The sequence below is a fragment of the Alligator sinensis genome, unplaced genomic scaffold, assembly GCF_000455745.1.
Source record: "Alligator sinensis unplaced genomic scaffold, ASM45574v1 scaffold829_1, whole genome shotgun sequence".
Lineage (NCBI taxonomy): Eukaryota > Metazoa > Chordata > Crocodylia > Alligatoridae > Alligator > Alligator sinensis.
The window spans coordinates 1223484-1250780 of NW_005842399.1; the positions used below are offsets into that span (position 1 = coordinate 1223484).

At 39.8% G+C, this 27297-nt stretch overlaps 1 protein-coding gene across 3 annotated transcripts in view; it reads left to right on the forward strand.

Annotated features, from left to right (window-relative positions):
* MED27 (mediator complex subunit 27) overlaps window positions 1-27297 on the forward strand; it is a 148327-nt gene that overhangs the window by 28489 nt on the left and 92541 nt on the right. For all 3 annotated transcript variants that reach the window (XR_003095525.1, XM_025211303.1, XM_006029815.3), the window contains one exon: window positions 21878-22008. Coding sequence is in view for 2 of the 3 variants with exons in the window: in XM_025211303.1 (XP_025067088.1) it covers window positions 21878-22008 (131 nt within the window). In the remaining variant the exon portion in view is untranslated. The remainder of the gene's footprint in view (window positions 1-21877; window positions 22009-27297) is intronic.

The window sequence follows — 27297 nt, forward strand, 5'->3', positions numbered from 1 at the left end:
TAAAGGTGGATTTAAATTTCATTTTAATAATAATTGGCATTTAAGGGGCTAAAATATAAAATGTATGCTGGTAGGGGTATTTGGGCAGCTGGTAAATCTGGAAGGGGGTAGGCAATAAGAAAACAATTGGGAACATCTGCCTTGAGCAATAACTATCGTAGAATGAATTGTTAGTTAGCCGTATTGCTGAACTGTCCGCATGGTAAGACATCAGCACTGGGGCTAAGTACAGGCAGTCAAAAAGCCAGAGGCTGAATCGATTCAATCTTTGGAGGTTAGTCTATGATATGTAGATTGAACCGATCGGCAAATGGACAGACTTTCACTTTTGATTCCAGAAATACAGCCACACGCCTGCAGTGGGCCAGGCCTGAACCTCGGGGTGGGGGATCAGATGATGCTTCCCTGCTTGGCTGGAGCAGACAGCTTGCGCCAAGGCTAGCCCACCCAATCTGCAAGGGGGAGGGGGCTTGGGGGAGGGGTGTGCGCGCAAAGCATCCTGGGATTCTGCAGGATTGCGAGTTAATGTAAATCTAGAGGGGATCTGGGACAGAAATTCAGTAAACCAATGTAACCTAAATCAGTTAAGTCTGATACTACATCCATCCAGGTTTATCTTAAACCGGTTTTGGTCATTTTGAAAGTAGTTTATGTGCGCTGAACTTCTGTTGTTACAGATTTGAACCGGTGTCCAATCACTTATACTGGTTCATGTGCAATTTCTGTCCCTAGCCCTGGGAGACATGTAGTTAGTGTTTTGGTCTACAGTTCCTGCGTTAGTGATGTAGTAGGTGGTATTAGCTTAAATAGTAAGTTAAAACTTCACATTTTACAAACAGTAAGTAACTTTTCTCCCTTCCTCCTCTCACAACCACATACCTGTATGTCTGTCGCATTGCCTGTTCTGTGATCACAGAATGAAAGACACTTAATGCATGCAAGTATGGAGAGGTTGAATTAAGGTCATTATTGAAAACTGTAACCCTGAGCTTACAAACATGTGCGTATGTTTGTAAAACACTACATTTGGTGTAAAAATGTATAGTAACTTTTTACATTTAATGTAGGTCTCACAAGAAAGACAAGGAAAAGAAAAGTTTATAAAAGAATAATGCGCATACAAGAAAAATACATTCTCAATTCATTGATTGCACTGAACCAGTCACTTCTAATACTTCTCAGGTACCTGTGCATGTGTGGGAATGGGAAGTGATGCAAAATTGGGGAAATATAGGCTATTTAGCTATGTGAAGTGTTTTTTTCCTCAGGGGTTTAGAGAAATGTTGAGGATTTTTATTCCTCCCCCCCCCCTTTATTTTTTTTTTTTTTTTGAGAGGGTGGGGTGGGGGAAGGGGAGTATTGGGGACAGGTCAACTTTTCCTTGGAATATAGGGAGCAATGGTTGCTATTCAGGACTACAACCTCTCAAGAACCTGTTTTTGCTATAATTGGTGCATGGTCATTACTTCAGAGCAGCTTGATACTTTAAGGCAGTGGTTCTCAACCTTTTCAAACTCAAGCATACCCCCTGAAAAATTCCAGCTCTTAGTTTTCACTTTTTTTAACCACAGTATCATAATAATAGAGCAATTCTTCTGTTGCAAAGAACTCAGAAAGACCACAACAGGTCACAATATTTTGACACCATTGATTCCTCTTTGAAATCTATGGGTTTATCTTCTGAATCATATTTGCATGCCTAATAGTGCTAAAATTGTGTGGTTGTCCCATGGTACCCCTGAATGGATCTCAAGACACCCTAAGGTGCTGCAATACTCTGGGTGGGAATCGCTATTTAAGCTCCTAGTGATATGTATCCAACCAGATACAAAATGAAAAACGTTGGCAGAAATGTAAAAAGTATAGGAAGGGACATCAGTTCTTTCCACCACATCATTATTTTTAAAATGCTAACGCGTGTCTGTGGATGGAAGTTATTTGGAGAACATGGCATACATTGAATTGGATAAGAAGAGAAGCATTTCTCTGCTTAAATATGCAGGGTACCAGAGCAGTCTGCTTGGTCTCTGCAAGGAGAGTGAAGACCATAGCTGCGTAGATATGTACTGGTAATTATAATGCATTAGGACCCATTGCACAAAGACACATGAAACAAACTCTCAGCTGTATCTGGTAGGGGTGTCATTTTTGCCATTATATTTTGTAGCATTACTACCATGTTTCATTTGGCAAATCTGTCTTGATCACAATATGGCTGGTTGCAGTAGCACCTGCTAAATCTGGGGCTGTTGTCTTTAGAGTTGGAGATGCTTCAGAAGTTATGCAGCAGATTACATATTTCCAATTCAGTTATGCATACAACCAGGTATAAATAGGATTGGAAAAGTCATTTCAGTTGCTTCTTGGTGAAGCAAGCCTGACTGAAGCTATGGCAGTCTTGGAGAGAATAGCTGCTTTGTATGTGCCGATGTTCTTCAAGGATAATACAGAAAAGGGGAAAGAAGACTGTCCTGATTCTCCTGACATCAGCTTTCTCAAGGGGGATCTGTTATTGAAAGTGATGGCCTGCCCTTGGTTGCACTAGCACAGGCCAGATGAGTTGGGAGCAGATTTAACTTTACAGTTTGCAGATCTTCTTCCTGGCATCACGGCTACTGAGAAACATTCATTATCATGAAAGGCTAATAAACACTTCATTGAAATCTAGGGAAAGCTGGCCTTGTAATAGTTTCTGTTGCAGCTGAGAGGTTCTCAGTTAGTGATGATGTCTCAGTTAACTTAAGGTTACCTGTCCTCACTCTTACAGACCGTAATGGGCAGCGTTAAGAATGGGTTAGAGGGAATGAGGAGTATCTATGGATAAGGCTTTTGGGGGGCAAGGGGAGGACTCATAATTTTCCACTGGTGTCACCATTGTTTCAGCTCCCTAAATGATAGCAATGATGGAAGACCAGAAGAAGTTAATGATGCCGTGCTAAAAGCGCCACAGATCCCTAGAACTGCCAGCATTGTTGGTATTGGGGAATCGGAGGCCTTGTACAGACATTCAGTTTCTCCTGGGAGAGCGGCTGCTCTCAGGTGAAACCACGCACATATGGATGTTCACTCTGGGAGAAAAAGAGTAAAAATGGCCGCTCCAGGAGAAAAATCACAGAACAACCAGGGTTAATTCACTTCCAGGAGAGTTTCTCCAGGGAGAGTGAATGTCTGCACATAGTGACGACACAGGCTGGCCATGGGCAGTTTGGGTTAGCCAGTCAGGGCTGCCCTATGCGCTGCTTGCTGCCATCTGTTGCCTGGCAAATTAAGAGAGCCTGCAGAACATACTGCAGTGTGCACACGAGGCCGCCCTGGCTGCAGTGTCAGCGCTGCAAGCTCGCCATTCTTCAGGTCCTCGGCATTTGAATGTCTGTGCATGTGGCTCCAAGTAAGTTTTTCTACCATAAGAACAAACCGGGGAGAATTATTCCAGATTATATGAATGTATGTATATGTAGCCAGAATACTGGGAAGGGGTGGAGGTGGAGTGGGAAAAAGTTTCCTAACATATACGGTCCTTTGTGCCTTCAAGAAAGGGAAGGAAAGCAAGCTTTGTTTTTGGGTTAATGGATGATAGTAAGAGTTTAGTAACTTTGGGAAAATACATTTACTTGGAAAGCTCCCAGCCTCCAAGCAACTGTTTTTAAGTTGACCTTCACATTCAAATTTCAGTTATGTGGATGCTGATGGGTTTTTTTTATTTATTTGTTTGATTTTTTTTCATCATTTTTTTTCTCAGCTGCAATTGAACTTGTTCACATTTGACTATCCCTGTCATCAGCATTCAAAATGGAGAACTTTAGTGTCTTGTTCAAATCCTCAACTGAAAGAAGCATTTGGTATTTAAGTATCTGCTTTGTATCTTTTTTGGGGGGATGACTCCCTTATAATTTTCAAGCAGTTATACATATTAGTGGACCTAACCTTATAATGTTCTTATGAATTAAGGAAGAATCATTCATTACTCCTCTTTTGCAGGTGGGAGAGTGTAGACACATTCTTTCAGAAGTATGGAAAATTTCACAAGTCGTGCTTTCAAAAGTGACTGCTGGTTGGCTTTATCCATGTTCAATTTGAAGTACCTTGGTTTTGGTTTTCAAAATATTCAGCATTACTTTTGAAATCAGTTTAAGCTGTCCACAGCACTTGTGAAAAATCAGGGCTATTTTTTTCGAGACCAAGTGGTAGAAAATACAAGTACTTGAGCGTCTTGAAAGGCCTCTTGGAAATGTGTGCTTAAATGTCATACTAACCCTGTGGCAGAGCAGAGGGTAGAAATCGGGTCTGGTGATGAGCAGGCAATTCCTCTTCTGCAGTGGTGTGTGGAGCATTTGGGTGGTGAAAGGCATATCATGATGGTGGTTTAAAGATTTTTCATGGTTGAAAGGAATGTTTCTCCAGAGTAAGGAAGAGAGAATAGGTTGCAGAAATTGCGACTTGCCATTACCTAAACTGGCCGATGAGGGAAGGAACGTAACTCAGTGGTCTCTGATGCAGTTGTAGAAGCAAAATGTACAAAGAGCCTTATTGTCTCTCTCTCAGATTGTGGTCAGTGTTCCCAATTTACTTTCTAGTGAATGTGCCAAAAAGCCAGTGTGGGTAGCCACATTTAATTGAATTGAATTTTCTATTTCTTTTTTGTGTTGGTTACTGCTGATATCTATTGCTTCAGGTAAATGCTCATTATTTTTTACTGTATTAATAATGAAGTGCACAAGGCAGTGAGAAAATTGTTTGCTTAATCTCTTAACATGGCATACTGCTGAATTGCAGCTTCCTGCTCCTTCAAGATTTTTCTCAGTCTATACTACTGTATTGTAGAAGAAAATAAGACCTGGTCATATTTAGAGGAAGAACTGAAATGTCTGTGGCTTATATGGAAGATGTTTAAGTGGTAATTAGATTCTTTAAAAGTGCCTGGATGTGCTGCGATACTGCAAGACAGCTGATGTGTGAAAAATCAAATGTGTATCAGTCTTTTTTGAAATCCAGTAAAACTTAATTATTTATGATTTTATCTTTGTTTTAACGCTTCCTACAGTAACTTAAAGCTGGCTTAGTCTCTAAGTGGAACCTCTTTGGAGGACACTGAAGCGAGGAACTAGTTATATAGGAAGCTTACATTACTTTTGTTTTTAAGCAGCGGCATTTTTTCCACGTTGTATTGTGGAAAATAGTTACGTGAGTGGTCTGGGTTTTTGGGGTGACTGTTTGAAGTGAGGGGAGTTCTCCGACTGCTACAAGTCTGGCCTTGGGTTTGGCCTTGAATAATGTGCTCTCCTTTACTGGATTAAAAAAAGAACATATGTTTTCTCGCAGCGGATATGCTGGTGTTACCTTGCAAAGGATGACAAGGTCATGGATTTGGAGGGTGAAAGAGGAAAATGTAAATAATGCTTGAGCTATACAGAAATGTATTAAAGATTGCCATGATATACATGGTTTAATTTCCATTCATGGAGGTATGCATGCCTTGATACTACATTGCTGCTTCTGAAATTGATGCTGTTATATTATTAATTATTACAGATCATGCCAAGAAAATGCTTTGCATTTACTATAGAACATAAGAAGCTTCACTTATCCCATATAAAAACCTCAAATTGGATCTGAAGAGGCTATAAAAATTTTAAAGGGACAAGGTCAGTTTGAAAATCACGTATTTTTAAAAAACAAGTTTTCTTACCTGTATCCCTAATAACACTTTTAACTACTAAAACTGAAGACATTTTGGGCATTCAGTTTTATTTATGGTTTGTATTACTCTGTACTATTTGTCCAAGCTGACAAGTGACAAAAGTGACCAACAAAAAAAATCTCTCCTTTTTAACGTTTTATTTCTAGCTTTTTTCAGTTCTTGACTTCTTTGCCCTAGCATACGGTTAAATGCTTCTTTTCTAAACACTCTAGGAGAATGTTTAATTTGCCAAAGATTTGAAGGTCAGTTAAAAAATGTATGAAGATATAAGATTGAATAAATTTACAACCATTGGAGATTTTTGCATACAAAATCATGTTTTGTGTTGTTTTTTCCCAGAGCACTTAAATGATTAGTGAGGCTTCCCCTGCATACAGGTATAGCTTGTTGCCAGTTCAGGCCAAGATGTCTTAAGTAGTTGGGCCTTCAGTAAATGAAGGTGTGCATCTTGGATCATGGTCTAGGTGGTAAATGGAGAAACGTTATAATTTCAGATTCTTGAAGTCTCTTCCATATTTTTGCAGGGGTGTTCATTACAAGTGGGTGGTGACATAACAGGTAACTGCTTTACTTGTCCCTTTTCTGCTTCACACCTCTGATTTCTTTTCCTTCGTGCCGCTTGGCTGCCAGGAATGAGAGTGTTGAGAGCACGGAGGGACAGTTGCCCTGTTCTTAATCCCTAGGGCTGAAGTAGCCCCAAGCCACCTGGAAGAATAAATGCTGAAAAACAAAATCCTGCTTTTCAAGTTGCAGAGTTGGGTTTCAGCCAGAAATGTCTGCTGCTTCTATTAAACGAAGGGATTGAGAGAAATCTGAATGAGTTTTAAGAAACTGATGCTCTAATGATGATAGCTTTTGAACCATTGTGACACCAGTGGAAGAGGTTGAAATGCGTGAAACAAAAAGGAGATCTACTGTAATTAATGTATACCAGAGCTGAATAGATCCCAGGAATTTTCACAATTTATACATTACATGTGATCCTTGGACTCTGTATTTTGCCTGGATGATCTTTGGACACAATGCAGGATACAAGGTCAAATGAGCTGTGCTAGAAGAGGTTTTTATCACTTGTTTTCATTGCTACTGCATTTCATACATGTGCACCTCACTATAGTAATTCATGAAGAAAAATAGAACAAGTCTTGGGCAGAGGGAGGCAGCTAATTTAATGATGCTTGTGAAGTGGCAGCTCCAACTCGCGAGTTAGAAGTGCAGATTTGAGTAACCAGGTAATGTGTAACACTTCTGAAATACGTAGAGTAATAGTAGTGGCAGCGGGTCTGCTGACTGTTTTTAGCTAGTGTATGAAGAATATTTAGCTTTTTTAAGTTGGCAGTGACTGGTGAGCCTTAAAAAAGGAATACCTGGAAAAAGAGTCACTGTCCATCAAGGTTTATATGTTTCAAATTGCACTTGGGTGAATGCTACCTCTATTAGCTGATCTCTACAAAAGCAGGATCATTGAAGAAGACTTGAATATTTTAGTATTTGGAAATGTACTTCAGGCTAAATCTTTTGGATATAGAAAACGACCTGTATAGAATCAACTAACTTGGTTTTTGGAAAGATGTTACAAAGCTTGCTTGGCTATTTAATTTCTGTCTACTATGACAGAGGTCATGTGGAAAATGGAGTTTAGATGCAGGCAATATTGGGTCAAAGGAATACAAAGTAACCTTTTACAAAATACACCTGGTAGAGCAGCACTGGTTGCTTTGTAGTGCCATTGCAATGTAAACTATGATACTGGTGAACTGTCATGCCACATAGTGTTGCTTCCTAACCTGGACAACTGGTATGCAGTAGCTTCTATGCAATTTGCCTTTGCAGATTTGCACAGACATTATTCTACCTTTAACTGGTACAAGTTTTAGGTTAAAACAAAAAAAAAAATCTGGATTGTCTTCAAATTTATTTCTTAAACTTGTGCCACTACTGTCTTTGGCTCACATCATAACATTTTTGCCTGTTTGTTTGTTTTTTTAAGAGATCAGAAAGGGTTTTTTGGAGGGGATCTGCAGGAAGAGAAAGGATTAGCTTATAGTTAAGGCAGGTCACTGGCATCCCAGAGAAATATATTCTACTCCTTTGGTGCTGGGCAGATCAAATCAAGTCAGCATTTTCATGTGTGGTCATTCTGTTCCTGATTTTCTAGGAAACCCAACTTGAGGTGCTTAGGGACTGATTTGCAGCTGTGCTTAGCACTGGTTACAAGCAGGGGCATTGGGATTCTGATCTGATTATATGAAAATCATATCCTACACATCCTATAAAATGTCAAGCCTTGTGAAAAGTGAGACCCTGTGCTACTTAAATTGTTCACTCCAAAATAGAGGGTGCTTCAGATAGTTCGTTAATCTTTCGGGGTTCTGCTCTGTAAAGCGAGGATGATGCCACTTGACTTGTCAGAAGTGTTCTGAAGACAAATTCATTCACGTTGGTAAGAAATGAAAATACTATGACAAGAGCACCAGAAGCATCTGCTTGACTTTTTTGACGTTAACATTAAAAAGAAAAGTTACATTTAAGTAGTTGGCAAATGCATGGAATAAATGGCACCAGTTTCTGATTCTGTAATTTTGTAGCGGGATGAGAAAAGATGCTGAATAGATGATCTAAGCAGAGGAGCCAGATGTCTGAAGCAATAGACACTGATATGAAGGAGCTACATTTCTAAGTGACCAATAATACCAAAAAGATGGTAAAACCTGGGGGCACCATGGAGTCAACAGATGGACATCCTGAGAAGGGCAAAAAGATGAGGGGAGGTGCTATTATCAAGGCAAGCGCAGTGGGAGGGGAAGGGGGGAAGAAGAGGGTGCAAAATCACCTATAAAAGCCCAGGCAAAGATGAAACCTGCAGGACTGTTTCCACCAGCTGAGAAGACTTGTGGACTCCCCCAGAAAAACTTCTGAGCGCCTGGCTTCAGAGATACTCTGTTCTTGGGACCACGTAAGACTTGTGTAAAATTTCTCTTGTGTCTTGACTTAGGCTGCGTTGTGTATGTTGTTGCTGTGTCTGTCTTATTTGGTGGTGTCTTAGTTTAGACCAAGTTTTCCGTTGTTTGTTGGTCTTGTACTTGAAATTGCAAACTGCTGTGCTCAATAAACGCTCTCTCCAGAGAATGGACTATTCTTGTCCAAGTATTTTCATGACTTTGGTGCCACTACCTAAAATCTAATATTAAGTCTAGTAACACACTCTGTTATCAAACAGTATATACCTCTCCCTCAACACACTACTCTCCAAAATTTGAGGATTTTCTTGGGTCAGCATAAAAACAAATTCTCATATGTAACTGCTAAGAGCTTGTTATAAATACTTACAGGCAAAAGCTTTTTTTTTCTTTTTTTTTTTTTCCTCTTGCAGTGGGTTTCTTTCTCTTGGTAGTTGAGAGGGGGGTAAATGAAATAATTGATGTGCACTGTTAGCTGTCGACCAGGTTTCGTGCGGCAGATCTTTCCTTTGGCATGCATATAGCAGCAGCGCATTTTAGCACCTCGCCTACAGCATCCACCTCCTGATAGCAAAACTTGCCAATAGAAAAGCATTCAGCACTTCATTATTTCTACAACCTGAGTGCATTTGCAAATTAATTGATGCGTGGGAGGAAAGGCATCTGCTATTGTAAAAACCCTTAACTATTGCGGGAAAATTAGGAATAAAACTGGCTGGCTATAGTAAGTTGATATGTAGTTACAGGTGGCGAGGCCTCCAAACTCAAGTGGCCTCTTGACCCTTTTTCTCACATCTTTGCTGACTTGGGTGCTCACTTTCTTTTAATAAAATGTTCTTTTATTTGAAACACATATTGCTTGCTATTAATGATGCTGAGAGCAAATGGTGGGTTAAGATAATACTTCTGTTTTTGTACAGCTAGTGGATTCTTATATGTTGCTTGTGCTTGCTCAGCACAGAGTATTAATTAGCCCCATAATGAATGATTTGGAGCAATTTAACTCAGATTCTTTTAGAAATTTCCCATGACAATAATATGAAGCACGTCTCATTTGTTTGATCCTGAAAATCTTTCTGAAGTGCCATTGGCTTCATTTATTCTTACCAACAGCATTATATATGTTGAACGGTAACAGGAGATAAGGTATTAAAACTGTTTTGATTCCTTTCCGCAAAAGGCAGCCACTGTCTTCTGTGTGTTTGGTTGCTTGTACCATAGCCATTGCTGTGGCATCTGAACGCCTTTACCTGTCAGCAACTGGTAACTTTTTGTCAATGACTGAAGATGGAGCAAGGAAATTCTTGGTTTAAATTACAGTCTTCTTGCCCTACTAGATGGTTGGATCACTTGGCTTACCCAAGTGCAGAGGAGGGTGAAAAATATGCTATCTTTTCTCAGAAGTAAAGATGATAGAATCCTTGCGCTGTGGTAAAAGAAATGTGTATCAAAAGAGGTGTTTTTGCAAAGCATATGGCTCTTACGCTAGTTCAGAATACAGTACATTTTGGATTTGGTTGTAAAACAGTTCTGTGTTTTTTGCACTCTTGAGTTGGAGTGTGACATCTTCAACAGATGGACAGCTAAACTCCTTCGTAATCTGCATCCTACCCTTCAAAAGAGGAATTGAGATTATGATTTGTTAAACTTGCTGCTGTTAAGGAAGCCTCCTCTGTCCAAGAAGTTTGTTGCACACCTAAATCCGCGTTGGAAAATTTGACAACTCCACAGTTGCGCACTGGGGTCCTTTGATTTGAGGCTGTAATCTTTCTGCACATAGATCCGGCTTTGCTCATGTGCTTTTTCCAAGCCTTACTACGCCACTGTTATGTTTGCCTAGTTTTCAGATCCGTGTCCTTAATCATGGAGCAGGCAAGTTTGTTGAGTTCTGGTGATTTTTATTTTGGGGAAAGTATTGGCTTGTTTTCTTTCTGTAACCCTGAGTCCTCAACATTGCTGTATTTTTAATAGCCTAATTTCTCTATTAAAGAGTTATTTCCAAACCTAATTAACCCCACCTGCTTGGATGGTAGAACTGCCTTTTCACTTCCAATCAGCTTTCTTGGTCACATTTCTATATGTTCTATCCTCTGACTACTATAGACTTTATAAATAGTTTGGAAATGCCAGTTGGTGATATATGGGCCTCTTTAACATTTCTTTGATTTATGTGCAGCCCGGTGAAAAAAGCAAAGGAAGCAAATTATGTTGGGAAAAAATGTTGCCAATCTTCACTTTTTTTCAGTCTTAGTTAAAAACTAGTTTTTAACCAATCAAATCCGATAGGTTTTTCTTTCCAAAACAGCAGCCATAACTTAACTCTTTGAAGGCTTGAGATTACAATTTGGACAAGATTTTCAAAAGTGGCCAGTGATAGGTAGGTAGGTAATTTGGATGCTTGGTTTGAGAAGTTTTTTAAAGGGTGTGATTTTCAGATTGGGTATGCAAGTCATTTCCACATACAAGAGCTCTTTAAAGCATCCATTGTTGGGTCTATGCATGTCCAAGCATTAGGCTTGCAGGTAAACGTTTCTAGTTGCTCCATGGCCTTCAGTTGTTTTAGTCTGTTTCTTTTTGCGTGTCCATTTATGCTTTGCCATCTGGCCTGTGCATATTCTTCTTTTGTCATTTTCCTTGTCTGTTGGTTTAGTTGTAATTCTTTGAGATCTTGACACCAAGAGGTCCGAATAACAACTTGATCTCAAGAGCCGCTCACAAGAGCCGACAAGTGGCCGGTGCTGGACAGGAGAGACCTGTAGGAGAGAGGAACACCCAATGGGCCCGTAGTCCACCAAGGAAGCTGGAGAAGACCCGACTTCGGAGAAGGCGAGCAGCGAGTAAGGACAGTCGTGACTGGAGGGCTAGTCGTGTCAAGATCAGGTGGCCTGTCGGAGGCTGGTGTATGGCTGGGGGGTAGGGAAGGTGGAGCCCCAGGAATATCCCTCAGGAGGAACACCCAATCTTGAGGGACTGCCAATGGGAGACCCCCACCACTGGAGATACATTCAGAGTCGTGGCAGGCAAGTTCTGGGGCTCTCCCTGGAGTGATCGGGGTCCCTGTCCGAGGTTGCATGAAGCATCCCCACGCCTGTCACTAGGCGCATGTGCCAAGGCGGCGCATGAATGAATATTCAAAGTAAGACAGGCAAAAGGTGATTTGTGCAGCTAAGCTTTGCACTGGGAACTCTCTTCACAGAGTTACAATTCTGCACTTTCTTGATGGCAGAAGGGTATGAAATCTGAATCTTAATTTTGTTCTCAAAGTCTGCTAAATGTTCAGTCATTTTCATGAAAATGCATAGCCGTTATTGGATCTCAGTTTGTTCTAGTCACAGGAGAAGGAGAGGCATGGAACACACTAGGAGCAAGTGCCTCAACAGAAGACGTTTGCCTTAGCATAACTTATAACCACCTTGGAGAGCCATTGTAGCATGCTTGCCTTGTGCCAATGACTACCCTGGTATGGGCTGCAGACAGAAGATGCACACACTTGTGTAACTTCAACTGGACTAATTTTACCATGTGTAATTCTATACCAGGTTGAGCAGGGTTATCTCTATGTGGGAGTTTGTCATCTTCCCACTTTTTTCTTTTTTTTATTTACACTGATTTAAATGTATCTTCTGCGAGGGCCCTGAGAAGGACCCTCAGAATATACTTAAACTATGGACAGCAGCCCTTAAGTCTAGCATGCTTTCCCATCGGAAATAAGATAGCATGACATTTATTTTTTTTCTAAACGTGGATCATGTAATGCTCCTCTGGGTCTTACGAGATTTAAGGTGATGATGCTGGAACATGTTTCCTGAAAAGTAGTATAATATTTGCGCCTAAAAAATGGTCTGTAAATGCTATGAAAAAACATACTAGTTATCTGTGCACAAGTCTAGCCAAAGGGTACTGTACATAGTAGCACTTCAGCAAATTCCAGTATATCCCTTGAAAATATTCATGTAGCAATTTGCTGTCCTAATATGTTTCTTATTATCTCCACTCCTAAGTAATCATTGCAGGCAGAATTTCACTTTAGGACATGTTGAAGACTAGAATGTCTTATCCATGTTGCCTTGAAAATCTTACTTTTTTTTAAAGTGGTAGAAGTCTACAAGTCTCACCCAAGATTTTAGGAATTCAGGGATCCATAAAGGGTCAGGAAGACAGAGTAAGAGTTATGTTCTTCAGCACACAGTATTGGGCTGTAATTGCACATTCTAGTTAATACTATTGTTTTAGCTGTGGGAGTTATCCTATTTCATAGAACCTACAATAGGAAGGACTTTTTCAGTTGCCAGTGACTGATGAGGCTGTCCCTGAAGCCACAAGAGCTGTAAGGAGATTGTAAATCTACAGTTGTATTTGTGGATCTCTCTCTCTCTTTCTTTCTCTGTCTTGCTCACTTGCTCACTTTCTTTTTTTCCCTGAATGTAGGAAACTTAAATAATTGTCCAGACAAACTGTTCTATTGCTCCTTCGCTAAGAAAATGGCAGCTACAGCTGTTGTCAATAGTACATCATTCTTCCACTTTCCAATGACCTAAATCATGGTTTAGTAGGTATTATTCAAGACCATATTTTATTGCTTTTTGTTTGGCGGCAGTGGTGGAAAGGCTGCAGACTCTGGGAGACTATAAATAAAGCTTAGGGTATCAACTTGCTAGTGGAAAGAATGAGCCTTAGATATATGTCTATAGGCAGATATCAATATAGGCGTTCCCCTTTTCTCTCCCTCGGCCTATTAAGCCTATTGCAGGGTAGCTCCTTATTTTGTTGGAAGTTCATTGCATGTGGTGTGACTTAATTTTCAGTATTTTGCACTTACTTCTTTGAAAGCAATTGGAAGTGGTGGAGCTTGTCAGAAGAAGTGAAAATCCTTTAATCAGGAGTAAATCTATAAAATATATAGAGACAATAGAGGTACCTACCGGAGCCAATCCAGGGCATTCGCTGCATTCACTAACCTTATTTCTCTTTCCTATCTATGGTTTTATCCTCTCTTTCTCCTGTCTTCATGTTGTCACTGGAATGTTTTAAATCTGCATTAGCTGAAACGTGTCAAAGGCAGTCTGGGGGGAAAAATGGGATGCTGTCTCTTTCTTTCTTGAAAATGGTGTACCCGGCGTACCCCAAAATTGCTGCTGCAGTGGGGCCTGTTGCTGCTACAGTTAAGTGTGTACGAGCCAATTCTAGCTCTTTTTTCCCATTACAAACCAGTTCTAAAGTTACTTCAGACACCAGCACCCTCTGTTACCAAGACAGCAAGCCATTCTTTATACTTACACAGCTGCCACCTGAGCCTCTGACTTCAAAGATTCTGTCTAGAGCTTTAGAGAAATGTTAATTTTAGCCTTTCAGGGCATAAGAGCAGAGATTTAGGTTTTAAGTTCCCCTAGCTTTTTAAGGGACCGTAGCAGCTCCAGGGGCACACATTAATTGTGTCCTTATTGAGACTTGAGTTTTAACAACCTCTTTTCTCTGTTACAGAGCCTCCCCTCCCACCCCCTACCCCCTTCCCAAAGAATGTTTTTGTTATGACAAGAATGTAGGTTTTCCGTCCTGTTTTCTGTCAAGTATGAATTTTACACATTTTTAGCTCAGTGCATCAAATGCAACACACAGGTAAATTAAACATAAATGGATGCAATGAAAAAATATATTCCATATAATCTAACACCTAGATGAAACAGAAATAATTTTCACATTTATTTTAAGAGTGGTAGATATGATGTACTCTATCCAAGCAACCATAAAATATCTTGAGAACAGCATTACCCCTGTCATTGATGAATGTCTTTTGCCTCTCCCTTGATTCTAGAGGTGATCACTCTTTTCCACGATCTTCATAGATTCCACAGACATTAGGGCTGGAAGGGACCTCACAAGATCATTGGGTCCAGCCTCAGTGCTTCTTGTACTTGTGATCCTCCAGGGCTGCTTTTTATGCACCGGGGTGTTACTTACACAAGTAAATATTAATTAGTTTCTGCTTAGGTTTCCTTTCTTGATATGCTGTAACTATCTCAAGCCCTTTGGAAAATCAGATTGAATGTTTGTAGACAAATTGAACTTAAAGTATATGGTTATACTTTTGAGGACTCTGTGATTTTTCACAATTTGAGACATAAAATACAGTATATCAGCATCCTGCCGTGCCATTCATTGTATTGTTTACACTTGGTGAAAATATTAGTTTTCCTTAAACTAGGGAACAGCCTGGTTTTGGGGGTTTTCTTGTTTTTTGTTTTGTTTTGTTTTAAAGAATCCCTTCATTTTACCTTGAAGTGCAATTAAATGTTGTTAATCTAATGGGAAAATCCATTTCAAAACACTTAACCCCCCCCCCCCCCCCCCCCCCAAAAAAAACCACCCCAAAAACAAAAGAAAAACCCAAACAAACCCTGTATGAACTGTATCCAGGTTGTAGCCGTATTGGTCTAGAGGAAAAGGCAGTTGGGACTCATAGTAGAGATGATAACTTTTATTAGACCAACAAGATTTTTGCAAAAAAACCCAATCTTTAATGGCAAGCTTTCGGGCACAAAAAGCTTTAATTTCAAGCTTTTGAAGGGTGTTCATGCCCGAAAGCTTGCCATTAAAGAATTTTTTTTGCAAAAATCTTGTTGGTCTAGTAAAAGATATCATCTCTACTATGAGTCCTGATTGTATGAACTGTAGTAACTCTTGTACAGACTTGGATGCTAGAACCAGTTTTATTAAGAGGGGTATTGGTGGCCCTACCAGGGCTATGACTGACTCCTTTAGAGTAGTGCCAAGGGGTTGAAAACTTCCTCTTGGAAAGAAACCAGAGGCCATCAGAGGAACCTTGGTGTAATAGCCCATTTGAAGGACAGAACTTTTATCATTTCAATAGTCTTTTAGGGTGGTGCTGCAGTTTCAATGTTGGGCAGGAGCCCAGTCTTGGTTGGCCTACCTAATGATATAGATCCTTTCAGCATGCTGTCTGGACCTCTCATGATAACCTTGTCAAGTAACTGAAGTATTATCTTCCTTTTAATGGAGAGATTCAGGTTCTACAGGAAGCTTGTAGCAGAGCTCAGGGTTGAAGCGTAACTCCCAGTCCACTGTAATAAGACCCAGCCAGTTGTTTCTTAAAGCTTGAAAATGCCTCTTAGGCCATCCAGATGATTCACAGAAATATAAGCACGAAGGTTAGTGAAAGGGGATGGAAAGGTCACTGCCATGGTGACTTTATTTACATGAATCCTTTTAACTCTTTAAAACTTGCTCTCTAAGAGTTAGTGCACAGGGCAAGATGGACATTTTCCTAGGTATAGTTCACGATGAGGAACTTGAACTTCATCAGCTAGAATGAAACAATATATTTTTTATTTCCATCTTATTTATTATTCTTTTAACTAAGAAACAAAATCAACAGCAACAAAAAAGCGATTCCATTTAGGGCGATAAACTTTGTCAGCAGTTAGATACTGACATTTTGAGAGGAAGGGATGCCAAAATCTCTTTGTCAATCTAGTGTTCTTGCTAGTGGGAACATGTTTTCTTTTCTTTGCAAGCCCTTTGTTCATTAAGGCATGATGAAAAGTTACTTGTCCCATAATGTTCACCTCCTTCCTCACCAACACCAACTCCCAAAGCAGCAAGCAAGGACAGAACCGATTAAGGAAGGCACTGACTTGCCTTCAGGAGTTTCCCTATGCTGAATGTGTTTTTGGAAACAAATGTGGGACAAACGCTCTCGGGCTGAAATCTGACACTAATTAAAACAGTACTTAAAGCATGAATATTGGGCTGAAAAAGATGACAAAAGCTATAGCAAAGGAGAGACATTTTAAAGCAGACTGAGACACACTACCTAAAAAGAGGACATACTTTTATGTATGTATATGCCTAATTTCTCGGGAACAATCCCCCTTGGACCTCTTCTCTCCAGGAGTGAGGAGCATGTCTAGAACTCTTTGGAATATATTTTCTGGTGTACTCATTAGATTTGGGACTGGTGATGTAGTGCATATATGAGCAACTGCACGGAAGAAATAAATTGAAATATAAGCTTGCTAATTCCCTAGTATAGTTAAATCGGAGGTTGTGGGATGAGAGAAAAGACATGGCAACTGTATTTGGGAACTTGAAAGAAGAAAGTAATGGCATTACCTCCATGTTAGTGTCTAAGATAGATAGCTTGGGTAATGTAGCGAGTTGGAATGAGTGTTGAGGGCTAAATATTTTTTAAAAAAATCGTTTTCTAATTGAGTCAGATATGGAGAGCAAAGACAGGGTGCCTGGCTGAACCCTGGTTCACAGGAGAAAACGTATAAGTAACTAAATTGGAGACCCTGCACTTTTGATTCAGTGATGCGGTTCCAACCAAGTTGGATACCTAAAATAATCCTAAAATGATCAAACATTGTTTAGAAAAAAGAGAATTTCCAAACTGGCCTCATTATCTGATATCTGCTTTAAAAAATATCATTTAAAGTAATGTAATTTCTCTTTTGCCTTCTTTCGTTTGCAAAGATGAAACCAAGGGAGTGTCTTCCTTGCTTGCTCATAGCTCTGTTCAAAAGACTGACTACAGCTTTATCATACTAGAAAACTCCCTCATTAGCTGAAAGGGGGGAAAAATTAATGATGGGGGCAAAATACTGTGCATCTAAAAGGGGGGGAAATAGACAGGCATTTGCTGGTTGGAGTGTATTTGGAAAGTCTAGGAGTGGATAAAGATATGTTCCCACTGTAATGAAATCTTTATTCTTTAGGCGATAGGAAATACTGTTACTGTTACTTTCTCCTACCTGTCGAATCTTATTATATTCATGCATTTTCCTGTACCTATAACTATATTAAAAGCATTTGGAAAAAATATCATTGGGGTATATAAGCAAACCCAAAATGTACCTTTGTGATTTGATACTTCTTAAAGCAAAGCATTGCTATTTAAAACAAAGCAAAACGAAACCAAATCCACACATTTCCAGAACGCTTAACATGTGCATTTAACATACACACTTAACTGTCGTGGTCCCCTGTGAATGCTCCAGGTGATATTTTTTCTGTTTCTCCAAGCTGAATGGTCTCTTCATTGTGTGCCATGTAATTGCTCATTTGGTCAGAGATCTACATTGACAGAATCTCTGGAGTATGAATTACATAAGCAAAAGGCCATTTGACATACTATGGTCCTGCTGACAACTTTATTGCGAGTGTGTGTGTGTGTGTGTGTGTGTGTGTATAGTCAACAGGAATTTTATTTCCAGTCTATTACTTGCTGAAAGGTGCAGATCTAATACTATTATTATTTCACTAGCAAATTGCACATCCAGAACGATGGGGTGTGTGGTGGGGGAGGGGTTGGGAAGGAATGGAGTGCTGCCACCCACCACCCCATGCTACAGCTGCCTCCTAGGCACTGTGCGGGAGGAACCTTGCATGCGGCAGCCTCCGCTGCCACCCACTGCCCCACACTGCTGCTGCTCTGTGTTTGGCCACGTACCACCCCCTTCCCACTCGTGTTTGTCCACTGCCGCGCTCCACGGCTGACCCTGTGCCATCCTCCCCCTCCCCCCCCGCACTCATTCTTGGTGGGGATTCGTGACACAGCGCTGGCTGGAGCCGCCCCCCCGGAGCGTTAGGGACAGACAGACTAAGCCCCACACACACACACACCAATTGCCCGTCAAAAATGACACAGCTTGCAACATCTATATTAAGAGTTAGCTATTGCCATATGATCTATTCCAGTATCTAAGTCTTAATACAGATGTTGCAAGCTGTGTCCCACAGGTTACTCATAGTCTCTGGAAGCCTGCCAGGTTATATGGTGCTATTTTTCTTGTTTCTAGCTTGGGGAAACAGGATACTGTGAGAGAAAAAGACTGGAAGAAACCAAGTCATTAAAGTCCGAGAACCCTACATCCTTTCATAAGCAGAAAAATGGAGAAAGTGTTATTTTTGTTGTTTTAGCCCCATTACAACACCAGAGAACATCCTTTATACCTGAAAATGCAGGTAGTGTTAACAATCTCAAGGAGTCAAAAGTTGGGAATCATAAATTTAAAAGCTATGATTAAAAAAAAAAAAATCTGTTTTGTATTTACCCTTTAGGTGAACCTTCTTGGTATGTTCACATGATGTTTTCAAGCTTTTCCTGCCAATACCCGAGAGCCAAAACATTTTAAAATTAAAAATGTGATATTTCCCATGCTTCCTAGAAGCAGAAAGAACCCATCATATATCATAAATTGTGGTGAAGTGGTAAGATTTGACATCACTGTGTACCCCAGCTGCTAAGTGTTAAAAGGAGAACGTCCCCCCCCCCCCAACCCCCCCCCCCCTTCATTTTGTTGAATTTAGAGTTTATGCTGCTTCTGCATGAGTTGTGGGAAGATCAATCATCAAAACTTAACAGGGGAATGTGGGAGGTAAAGACCTAAGCTACTCCCAAACCAGCTGGGATTCTTGAAAGCTGAAAGTAACATGGAAGTCTTGCTGTAATAATACTGCTGAATAATGGGGTATCATAAATGGCTAATAAAGTCATGATTTATATTACTGCCCAGTTCGGTAGCATTCTGGTACAATAGATATTTGTCATATTTTAATCTGAGAGCTGTTGCCACTTAGCATTTTGCTGGCTAGATGGAAACAATTGACAACAGCTGCTTGAGTATGAAGACCACTGAAAAGTATTAGAATGCAAGAAACTTCTGACAGTTTAATTGCGTCGCCGTTTTAAAAATGTGAGACTGCTATATTGTGATTGCATATCCCATCTCTATACCTCCTGAAAAAGAGTTATTGATTAAATGAATAAGGATTCCTCCAAAAAAAAAATCTATGAAGGCAGAACAATAGGAAGAATAACTACAAATTGAGTAACTCCGAACAGAAAACATGTGATGAAATGGTGGATTTTTTCCTCCCCGGTTTCTTTATTCACGTTTGCCTTGCAATGAAAAGTGCAAATTCTACTTTGGCAGTGTTAAATAGTTCAAAAAAGGAGGATTCTGCAAAAGTCTAAGGTTTTCTGTTGTGGAACAGTAATAGGAGAATAAAAAATGTAATGCATTGTATATTATGTACTGGACCTCGCACTTATGTTTTGTAAATAACATTTTCTGGTAACACCTCTGTTTTTCAGTGATTTCTGAATTGCCTTTACACTTGGTTCTATTCTTTAGAACCAGCGACTAAGGAAACATTTTTCCAAGTCTTTTTCAGTTCAAAAATGCATTCTGTGGAATACAGTATGTGATGCTTAAATAATGTATAAATCAGGTTGGACAGGAGCTGCCTGTCAGTTTTATTAACTTTGACCTTTTCTCCCATTATAAAGATGGTTTGGTAAATATTTAATGGGCCCTTATAGATTTTGACAGTTGGGTCTGTGTTCCTGGAAGCAGAGTTGGGTATATATAATACATATAATTAACAAAAGTCACTTAATCACTTGGACTCGGCCCTCAAGGACAGAGTCTGTTTGTGGGGAATAGTAAATTAAAAAAAAAAAAATCCCTATACTCTTTCCTGGTACATAGCCCTTCAGTGAGAGCTAAACTTGGACTTTTCACCATGGCCACTATATTTTTCAAGTGGTGATATTTAGAATTCATCTGTAATAACCAACAATTTCTGCTCCATCTTTGAGCACGTGGTCAAAGTGATACCATGTAGGTAAAAGACCTGCCCACGCCACTCTGCTCGTAGAGCCTAAGTCTTGCAGAATGGCGTCAGCAGCAACAAAATGGCTGAGCTTGCAGCGATCTTAATAAGATGCAGCAAAGGAAAGGGAAAGGAATGATAGAGCCAGAGGGGTCTTCTGCCAAGCTGTCTTTCCCTTTAATTCCATAAAATGCTGTACATATTGCACTCATTGCAAATTCTAGTAGTGACGATTGAAACCTTAAGCCCCCGACACTTTGAAACATTGTCTTTCAAACTTGCACTGTCCCTTGCTTTCATTGATTTCCCATTTAAGAAATCTATAGGAGAAAAAACAAATTTGAACAAAATTCATTGGTCTAAGATGAGTTGTTAGAGCAAGGTGATGCCCCCTCCCTTTCCTAAGCTGAGAGCAATTCTGCTTTTATTAAGAATGCTATGCATCTCTGTCGGTGTTGCACCACCCTATAGATCACGTACCAAATCGACCAAGTAAATCAAGACCCTGTTAAAAAGCATTATGGATGCTCTAAACATAGATATTCTAGTCATATTGGTTGCCCTGGAGAGCTTCATTCACTTTTATAGCCGCTTTCAAGGAGATTACTTTGACTGTCTTTGCTCCCCTAGTTTTAGTCAGTCCTTTGGGTGGCGGTTTTGCCTAAGAAGGGTTTATTTTCTGAGCATTATTAATCACAGCTTTCTGACCGTGACCTTTCTTCTGTACTGGTCACTGGATTAGTTTCCTTAACTTGTAAAGTAGCTGACCTTTTTCAAAACAAATCTATGGATGCTTCAACGAGAAAACTGATACAGGACTTGTGATGTGGAAGAAATTGTATTTTTTGCTGACATGAAATAAATATCTGAAGCTTTTAACTTCAGAATGGTGGAAAATCTGAACAGGATGATTTAAGTGGTGTTGAAGTTAATTTGTAACTTGTCATACCTACAATTCATTTCAGCATGAAGACATCAGTGTGAATGTATTTTTTTTTTAAATCTCCAGGCAATGAGGACACACTCAGTAAAATTTTGCAGATTCACATATGTCCTTCCCATATTGTCTTTCATTGACGACTAAAAATGGGTGGGGAAGAGAACTACTGTATATAACATTTTCATTTGTAAAACTGCGAGGAGCAAGTGAAAACAATTTAAGAGAACTAGGTTCTCCCAGTGCAAAGGGCTGTGTTCCCTGAACCTTTTTTATAAGGACCCCCAAATTTCTTTTTATGATCATTGACCCACTTGCAAATAACGTTTGCCTTTTGCATTAAATAAAAAGTTTGCTTTTGGCTTAAAAAAAAAAAAAAATTCCTTAATTTAACAAATGCACGTTTTCACTGATGGTATTCATCAGCAGACTACAAAACCAGGATTGTTTGTGCATGTTTTAATTCTGCTGGTAAGAGATCCTTGGACAGTCCAGTGCTGGCTAACTAGCAAGGAGCTGTTGTATTACCAAGGACGTTGATGCTGAAGGTCTGAGATGGGTAGAATATTGTAAGGGGGTGGGATTTTAAATGTACACTTTTTTTTTACTGATTTTTTTTTTTTTTTTTCTTTTCATTTTATGTAGTTACAGTATCATGCAGGGCTAGCGTCTGGCCTATTGAATCAACAGTCTTTGAAACGCTCAGCCAACCAGATGGGAGTATCTGCAAAACGCAGACCAAAAGCCCAGCCTACAACCCTTGTCTTACCTCCTCAGTAAGTACTGGAATATTTTTGAGAATTTGCACCATGTATTGTTTCCAGTTTTAAAAAAAACACCCAGCTTTTTAATAAGAAATAGCTTTTGTTCTCTAGAGGGATAACTCCAGTAGGAATAAGGACTGTGGACACTGTAAAGACAATTTGTTGCTGCCTGCTATAGTCATTAAAGGTTACTTAGGACCTTGACAAGGAAAAATCAGAGTTACAAAAGTTTTCTTTCCAGCGAGCCCTGTGATTTGACATTAAAGCAGGATTCTTCACTGATTCGGGTGACTAGGAGCCTCAACTAGGACTTCTCTGAAGGTCCTCTAAGACGAGTGAAAAAGTCTTTGTTGCGAGTTCTTTCTTGACAAATGTCTGTTCTGAGTCCATCTGTTCGCCATATGTTAATTTTGCATTAGATTTAAACCTGCTTTACAGGTGACAAGCAATTATGAGGACACCTAGAAACTGTTTAAGGACATAGACAATCAACACTCTAGGCAGTCTTGTGTTCTAATGCCAAAAACACAAAACACCCACAACTCAGCTTTATAAATTAATAAGTTGCTTAAAATATTTAGGTACAGATAAAAAAAACCACAAAAAACTATTATAACAGGAGGAAATGAAGTGTTAAGCAATTATTCACTGTACTATCATCCTTGCTGTTTGTGAAAACTGACTACTAATTTTTTTAAAGAACGAGATTCACAAGGTATAAATACCAGACTACTGGCCATGGGGGTTTTAGTCTCATCAGCCTCTCTGTTGTCACCAGAGTCCCCAACACTGAATTGGTGCAAAGCCCAAAGGAAATCCAAGTGCCCTCAAGATGAATGAGAACAGTGCAATCAGCAGAGCTTTCCCCATGTATGGTAACTTTTAAACAGCTGCTAATTGAAAAATCCATACAATGTCGTATCTTTACCGATACATCAATAGCAGGCTGGCTGAAAAGGCTGCTTTGATACAACCGCAAGATGTAGGGTCAGATACTGCCCTCTTTTGTATCTGTGTAACTGCATTGATGTACAAACTTGCAAGCAATGTGATAAACTGGGGGAAAATTTTGGCTGATGAATAGGGTTTTATTGTGGGCAGAGGTGTCAAAGATATTTGGTGCAGAGGACTGATTTCCATGATGGTTCATGAACTGGAGTATTGTGTTTGCTAGCCCGTGCAGTTTTTATTTTGTAGTCTGCAGATATTTGGGGGGGTTTTCCGCAAAGCCCCAATTTTTCTCATATTCTCATTATGGGAGATTTCCACCTTTATATTTAACACTTATACAATAAGTAAATCTTAGCCTTTATGGTTGCAGATAAAACCATGAAAATGTGACCAGTGCATAACTAAAAATATTAAATAGAAATAGCTCTAAATATACATATTTTTAAAAAGCTCCTGAGATTTGGGAGCCTGACTGGTTGTTTCTAAATGTTTTGAGCTGGCTGCACTGAGAATATAAATTCAGAATGTTTTACTCCTTTATTTTCCTATTCCACTTGATTTCCCACTGAATTCAGTAGTAGGCTTGCAGAGAGATCGGAGTATAATTGTAGCTGGTGTGTTAACTAAACTTTTAATTTTCTTTACGATTTGTTCAATACTTCATTGCCACATTCACTATCACTCAAGTGGAAGATAAGCTCATTTTAAATGCCCCCCCCCTTGTTCCTTCCTCATTGACCTTTCTGTTTCTTCCCTTTATTCCCTCATTTTCTCTTTTGTAATTTTCTTCATTGTGAATTTCCTCCCGTGCAGGAACTTCTAGCTTCTACTTTCTTACTCATGGGCTCTATTTCTTCTCCGTTCCCCTTCTATTACTAAACTAAGCAAGAAACAGTTGAGGTTTTCATTTGGAGTCATTAGACTTTTGAATCCAAATGGTAAGGAAAATAATTGTGGGCAAAGGAATTGTTGTTTCTGTCATTCTCTTGCTGTGTGCAGATTCAGGCAGACAGTGCTGCATCAGGTAAGGTTAATTTGTGTTTGAAATGTTTTCTTCTCAACTGCAAGAGCTGGAAACTTCCTTTCTTTCATGGAATCCTGGGTTCTGCCGATTCCAAATATTCTACATAAAATGAACAGGAGTTGGATTTGCTCTATTGATAAGAGTTGAGGGAAGGTAAAAGGTGTTTGAATTTGTTTATATTTTGGAGAGATGCTTTAAAAAAAAAAAAAAAGAATAACATAGAAGCATCCTGATAAAAAAAGATGAATAATTTGGATTCCTTCTTGCTTGTGATATGAGATTTAGAACCAGCAAAATAATATTTTCCAACTGCAGTGGGAAAGCACAGAGAGGAAACTGTCTTTCCAGGTATCCAACGGTCTGATTTGTGATTTAGCTATTCTGCAAAATGGTGTTGCTTTGTCCTGTGTAGCTGGTACCAGTGGAGTTGTGCATTGTCATGCTATTGCAGACGGACGATCTGGAATGGTTTTAGTTTCCCTCAAAAGGATCACGTGCTGAATTTCCACCATTCTAGATGATTATATCTGACTATTTTAACTAACCAATCCTTGATGCACTTATTTCATCTTAATATATTTGTGTACCTTCAGTTCTATTGTTATAGTTAATCTGGTGTTTTAATCGCAGTATAAATATAGTGTGACAAACAGATTTATATGATTTTAGTTGTGCTCTAGCTTCATGGCAGTTATGATAAACCCTGCCCTGTTACTTTTCCTTATTCTTTATTGAAGCAAAATGAAAAGCATCTTCAGTTCAAGCAAGATACTTGCTTGAAAGGGGATTTTTTGGGTATGGTGAACTCTTCCTAATGCTGGCATTTAATATAATAAAAATTCTATTCTGGATCTATTTCGTAGTGGAGGAATTTTTTTTTTTTTTTTTTTTTGACACGTGCTGATTGCTTCCTGAAATGTACTTAAATTTATTTGTAAGTCTTTAGGTTGAGACCTACTGCATATAGGGATTTGGTGTCAATTAAAAGCTATTCAGAGCAAATTCATTACCGAAGGTTTTTGTATAGCATCAGTAGATAAGACTACCTCTGCATTTTAGTGGTTGAGTATCGTGTTTCAGGGCCGCAAGTTGAAGTTGGAACAAACACCAACACAGCAGTAATTGATGTCAGTCAGCAAACGAATGTCAGGAAACTACCACCCTCAGTCTCGGGAAGTAACGTGAATAATGACATGGACAAAGAACAGTTTGAAGGCCTTTCATGCAGATTTCCAAGAGAGACTTCAGTATTTAAACAGATTGCCTAAGGTTCAGTCACTAACAGGGCTTAGAGAATAGCACTGACGAATATTTTATATCACTGGCATTTTTTTCTTTTCTATAAAAAAAATATAACACTTGAGACTGATATTTTATCTTCTATTCTTAGTAGAAATCATGCTGTATAAATTATTATCTTGGAATCCATATCTTCATTCCTTACTACGAAGTTGAGGTTGGCATTGTGTAATATTTTATGACCTCTATACTTCTAGGGCTGACGATTCAAAACTAGACGCATGTGTAAGAATTGTTTCAATCAGACTCGACTTCATACATGCTGAAGTCTTATGAAGTCCATCAGAAGAGGGGTGTGTGTTCAGGTCTTCTGTCAACCATGACTGCAACTGTAATTTTTTTTTATTTAAGAAGTAAGTGAGGAAATGCAGGCCCTTGCTTTGGGTTCTTCTAAAATTGAAAGACCACTTAACGCAGTTATTGCCCAAATGTCTTTTTGTTTTATTTCTTCCGGCATCATTTAATTAAAGGTAAATTCTTGCTCCTAAAACTGGATCCCTCCCTACCTCCGAAAGCCACGTGCCATGCCATGGTGGCTTGAAACTGCTGAAAATGGTTAGCTTTAGGAGGAACTCTCTGCCAGTGCACAGTCGTGCTGAGAGCGTAACAAACTCTCTGATGTGTTACTGCAAAGCTGAAAAATCACATCAGTGTGAAACACTGCGGTCTGATGAAGAGAGAACAGAGTAACCCCAGGGAGCTGACTTCATTTGTTATTGCAGTTGTACTTGTTGGCAAACACAGGGGGTTTAATAGTAATAATGGGGAGTTTTAGGGGTATCAACCAAAAACTGTAACCTGTAGTTAGGCATGACAGAAGCAGTTTCTCAATACTCCAGTTCAGTCATTAGTCTTTTCTAGACTGGCGGGTAACATGGAGTAATAATTCAACTTGAATTATTCTCGAAACTTGGCACTGCCACATCCACGTCCAAGCATTCTTTAGTCTTTCGTTGTGGCATTAGTCATGTTGCACGAATAGACTTTTGCTAGCCCAGAACTTTCCAGCTCATGGCTGGTATTTTTCATTGACTGGGGGCCTTCATTGCTGAAATAAAAATCAATCCTTATTGATTGCTTGCTTGTCAGTATGACACTTAAATGTCTTGGGCTTCTTCCTGGGAGGTTTCTCCATTCCTTCTGGTTCTTTTAAGCACCTGGGTCAATGGTAAGTCTTATTTCAGGATAGTTCCTGAAGTTTCAGACAGGAGAGCTGCCTCTGTGTCCTATGTAGTCCATTCAGAGTAGATGCACATAACACGGGGTATATGCATTTTTTCCCCAATCTTGAGGAATATTGTTTATAAAGAAGATGGTTGGCAATGCCAACTGCTACCTTCAAATGCTCAGCAAACATCCATAACTCTGCAGTAGTGTTGTTCCAAATTTCATACAACTTACTGATAGATGCCAATTCTATTTACTTGGAGCCAGTGCTCGACCAACTGAAATTTTATTGAATCATAGCTTTTGGTGTATGGAAAGCTCTAAAATTGCATCCTGCTTACCCATGGACTTGGGTCATTTCAGCCAGTTGTCTCTTGAGGAAATAATATATTTAGGTATTTCGAGCAGATTTTTAAATACTATATCAGGGGTGTCCAACCTTTTTGAATGTGGGGCTGGATCACAAACTTCTTATCACCCAGTGGGCCGGCGAGCCATATTCAAAGACATCACAGGAAGTGGTATCATATCAGGAAGTGATGTCATGTGACCTTTGACACCAGTGAAATTGCAGGGGTTGACATGGTGCTGGTTGACATGGCATGCACGCCTGGGTTGACATGGTGCTGCAGGAGCTGCTTGGCTCCAACCGGGTTGACCTGGTGCTGGAGAAGCCATGGGGCCAGGCCAGGGTTAACCTGGGACCCGCCCGGCCTGACGGTGCCATGCCCGGGTTGACATGGTGCTGCAGGACCCGCCTGGGCAGAACCGGGTCGGTACCAGCCTGGAAAAGCAGCATGCAGCTGAAGCCAGCTTCCCATGTGCTGCTGGGGACGGGACAAGGCCGGCCAGGTCTGCAC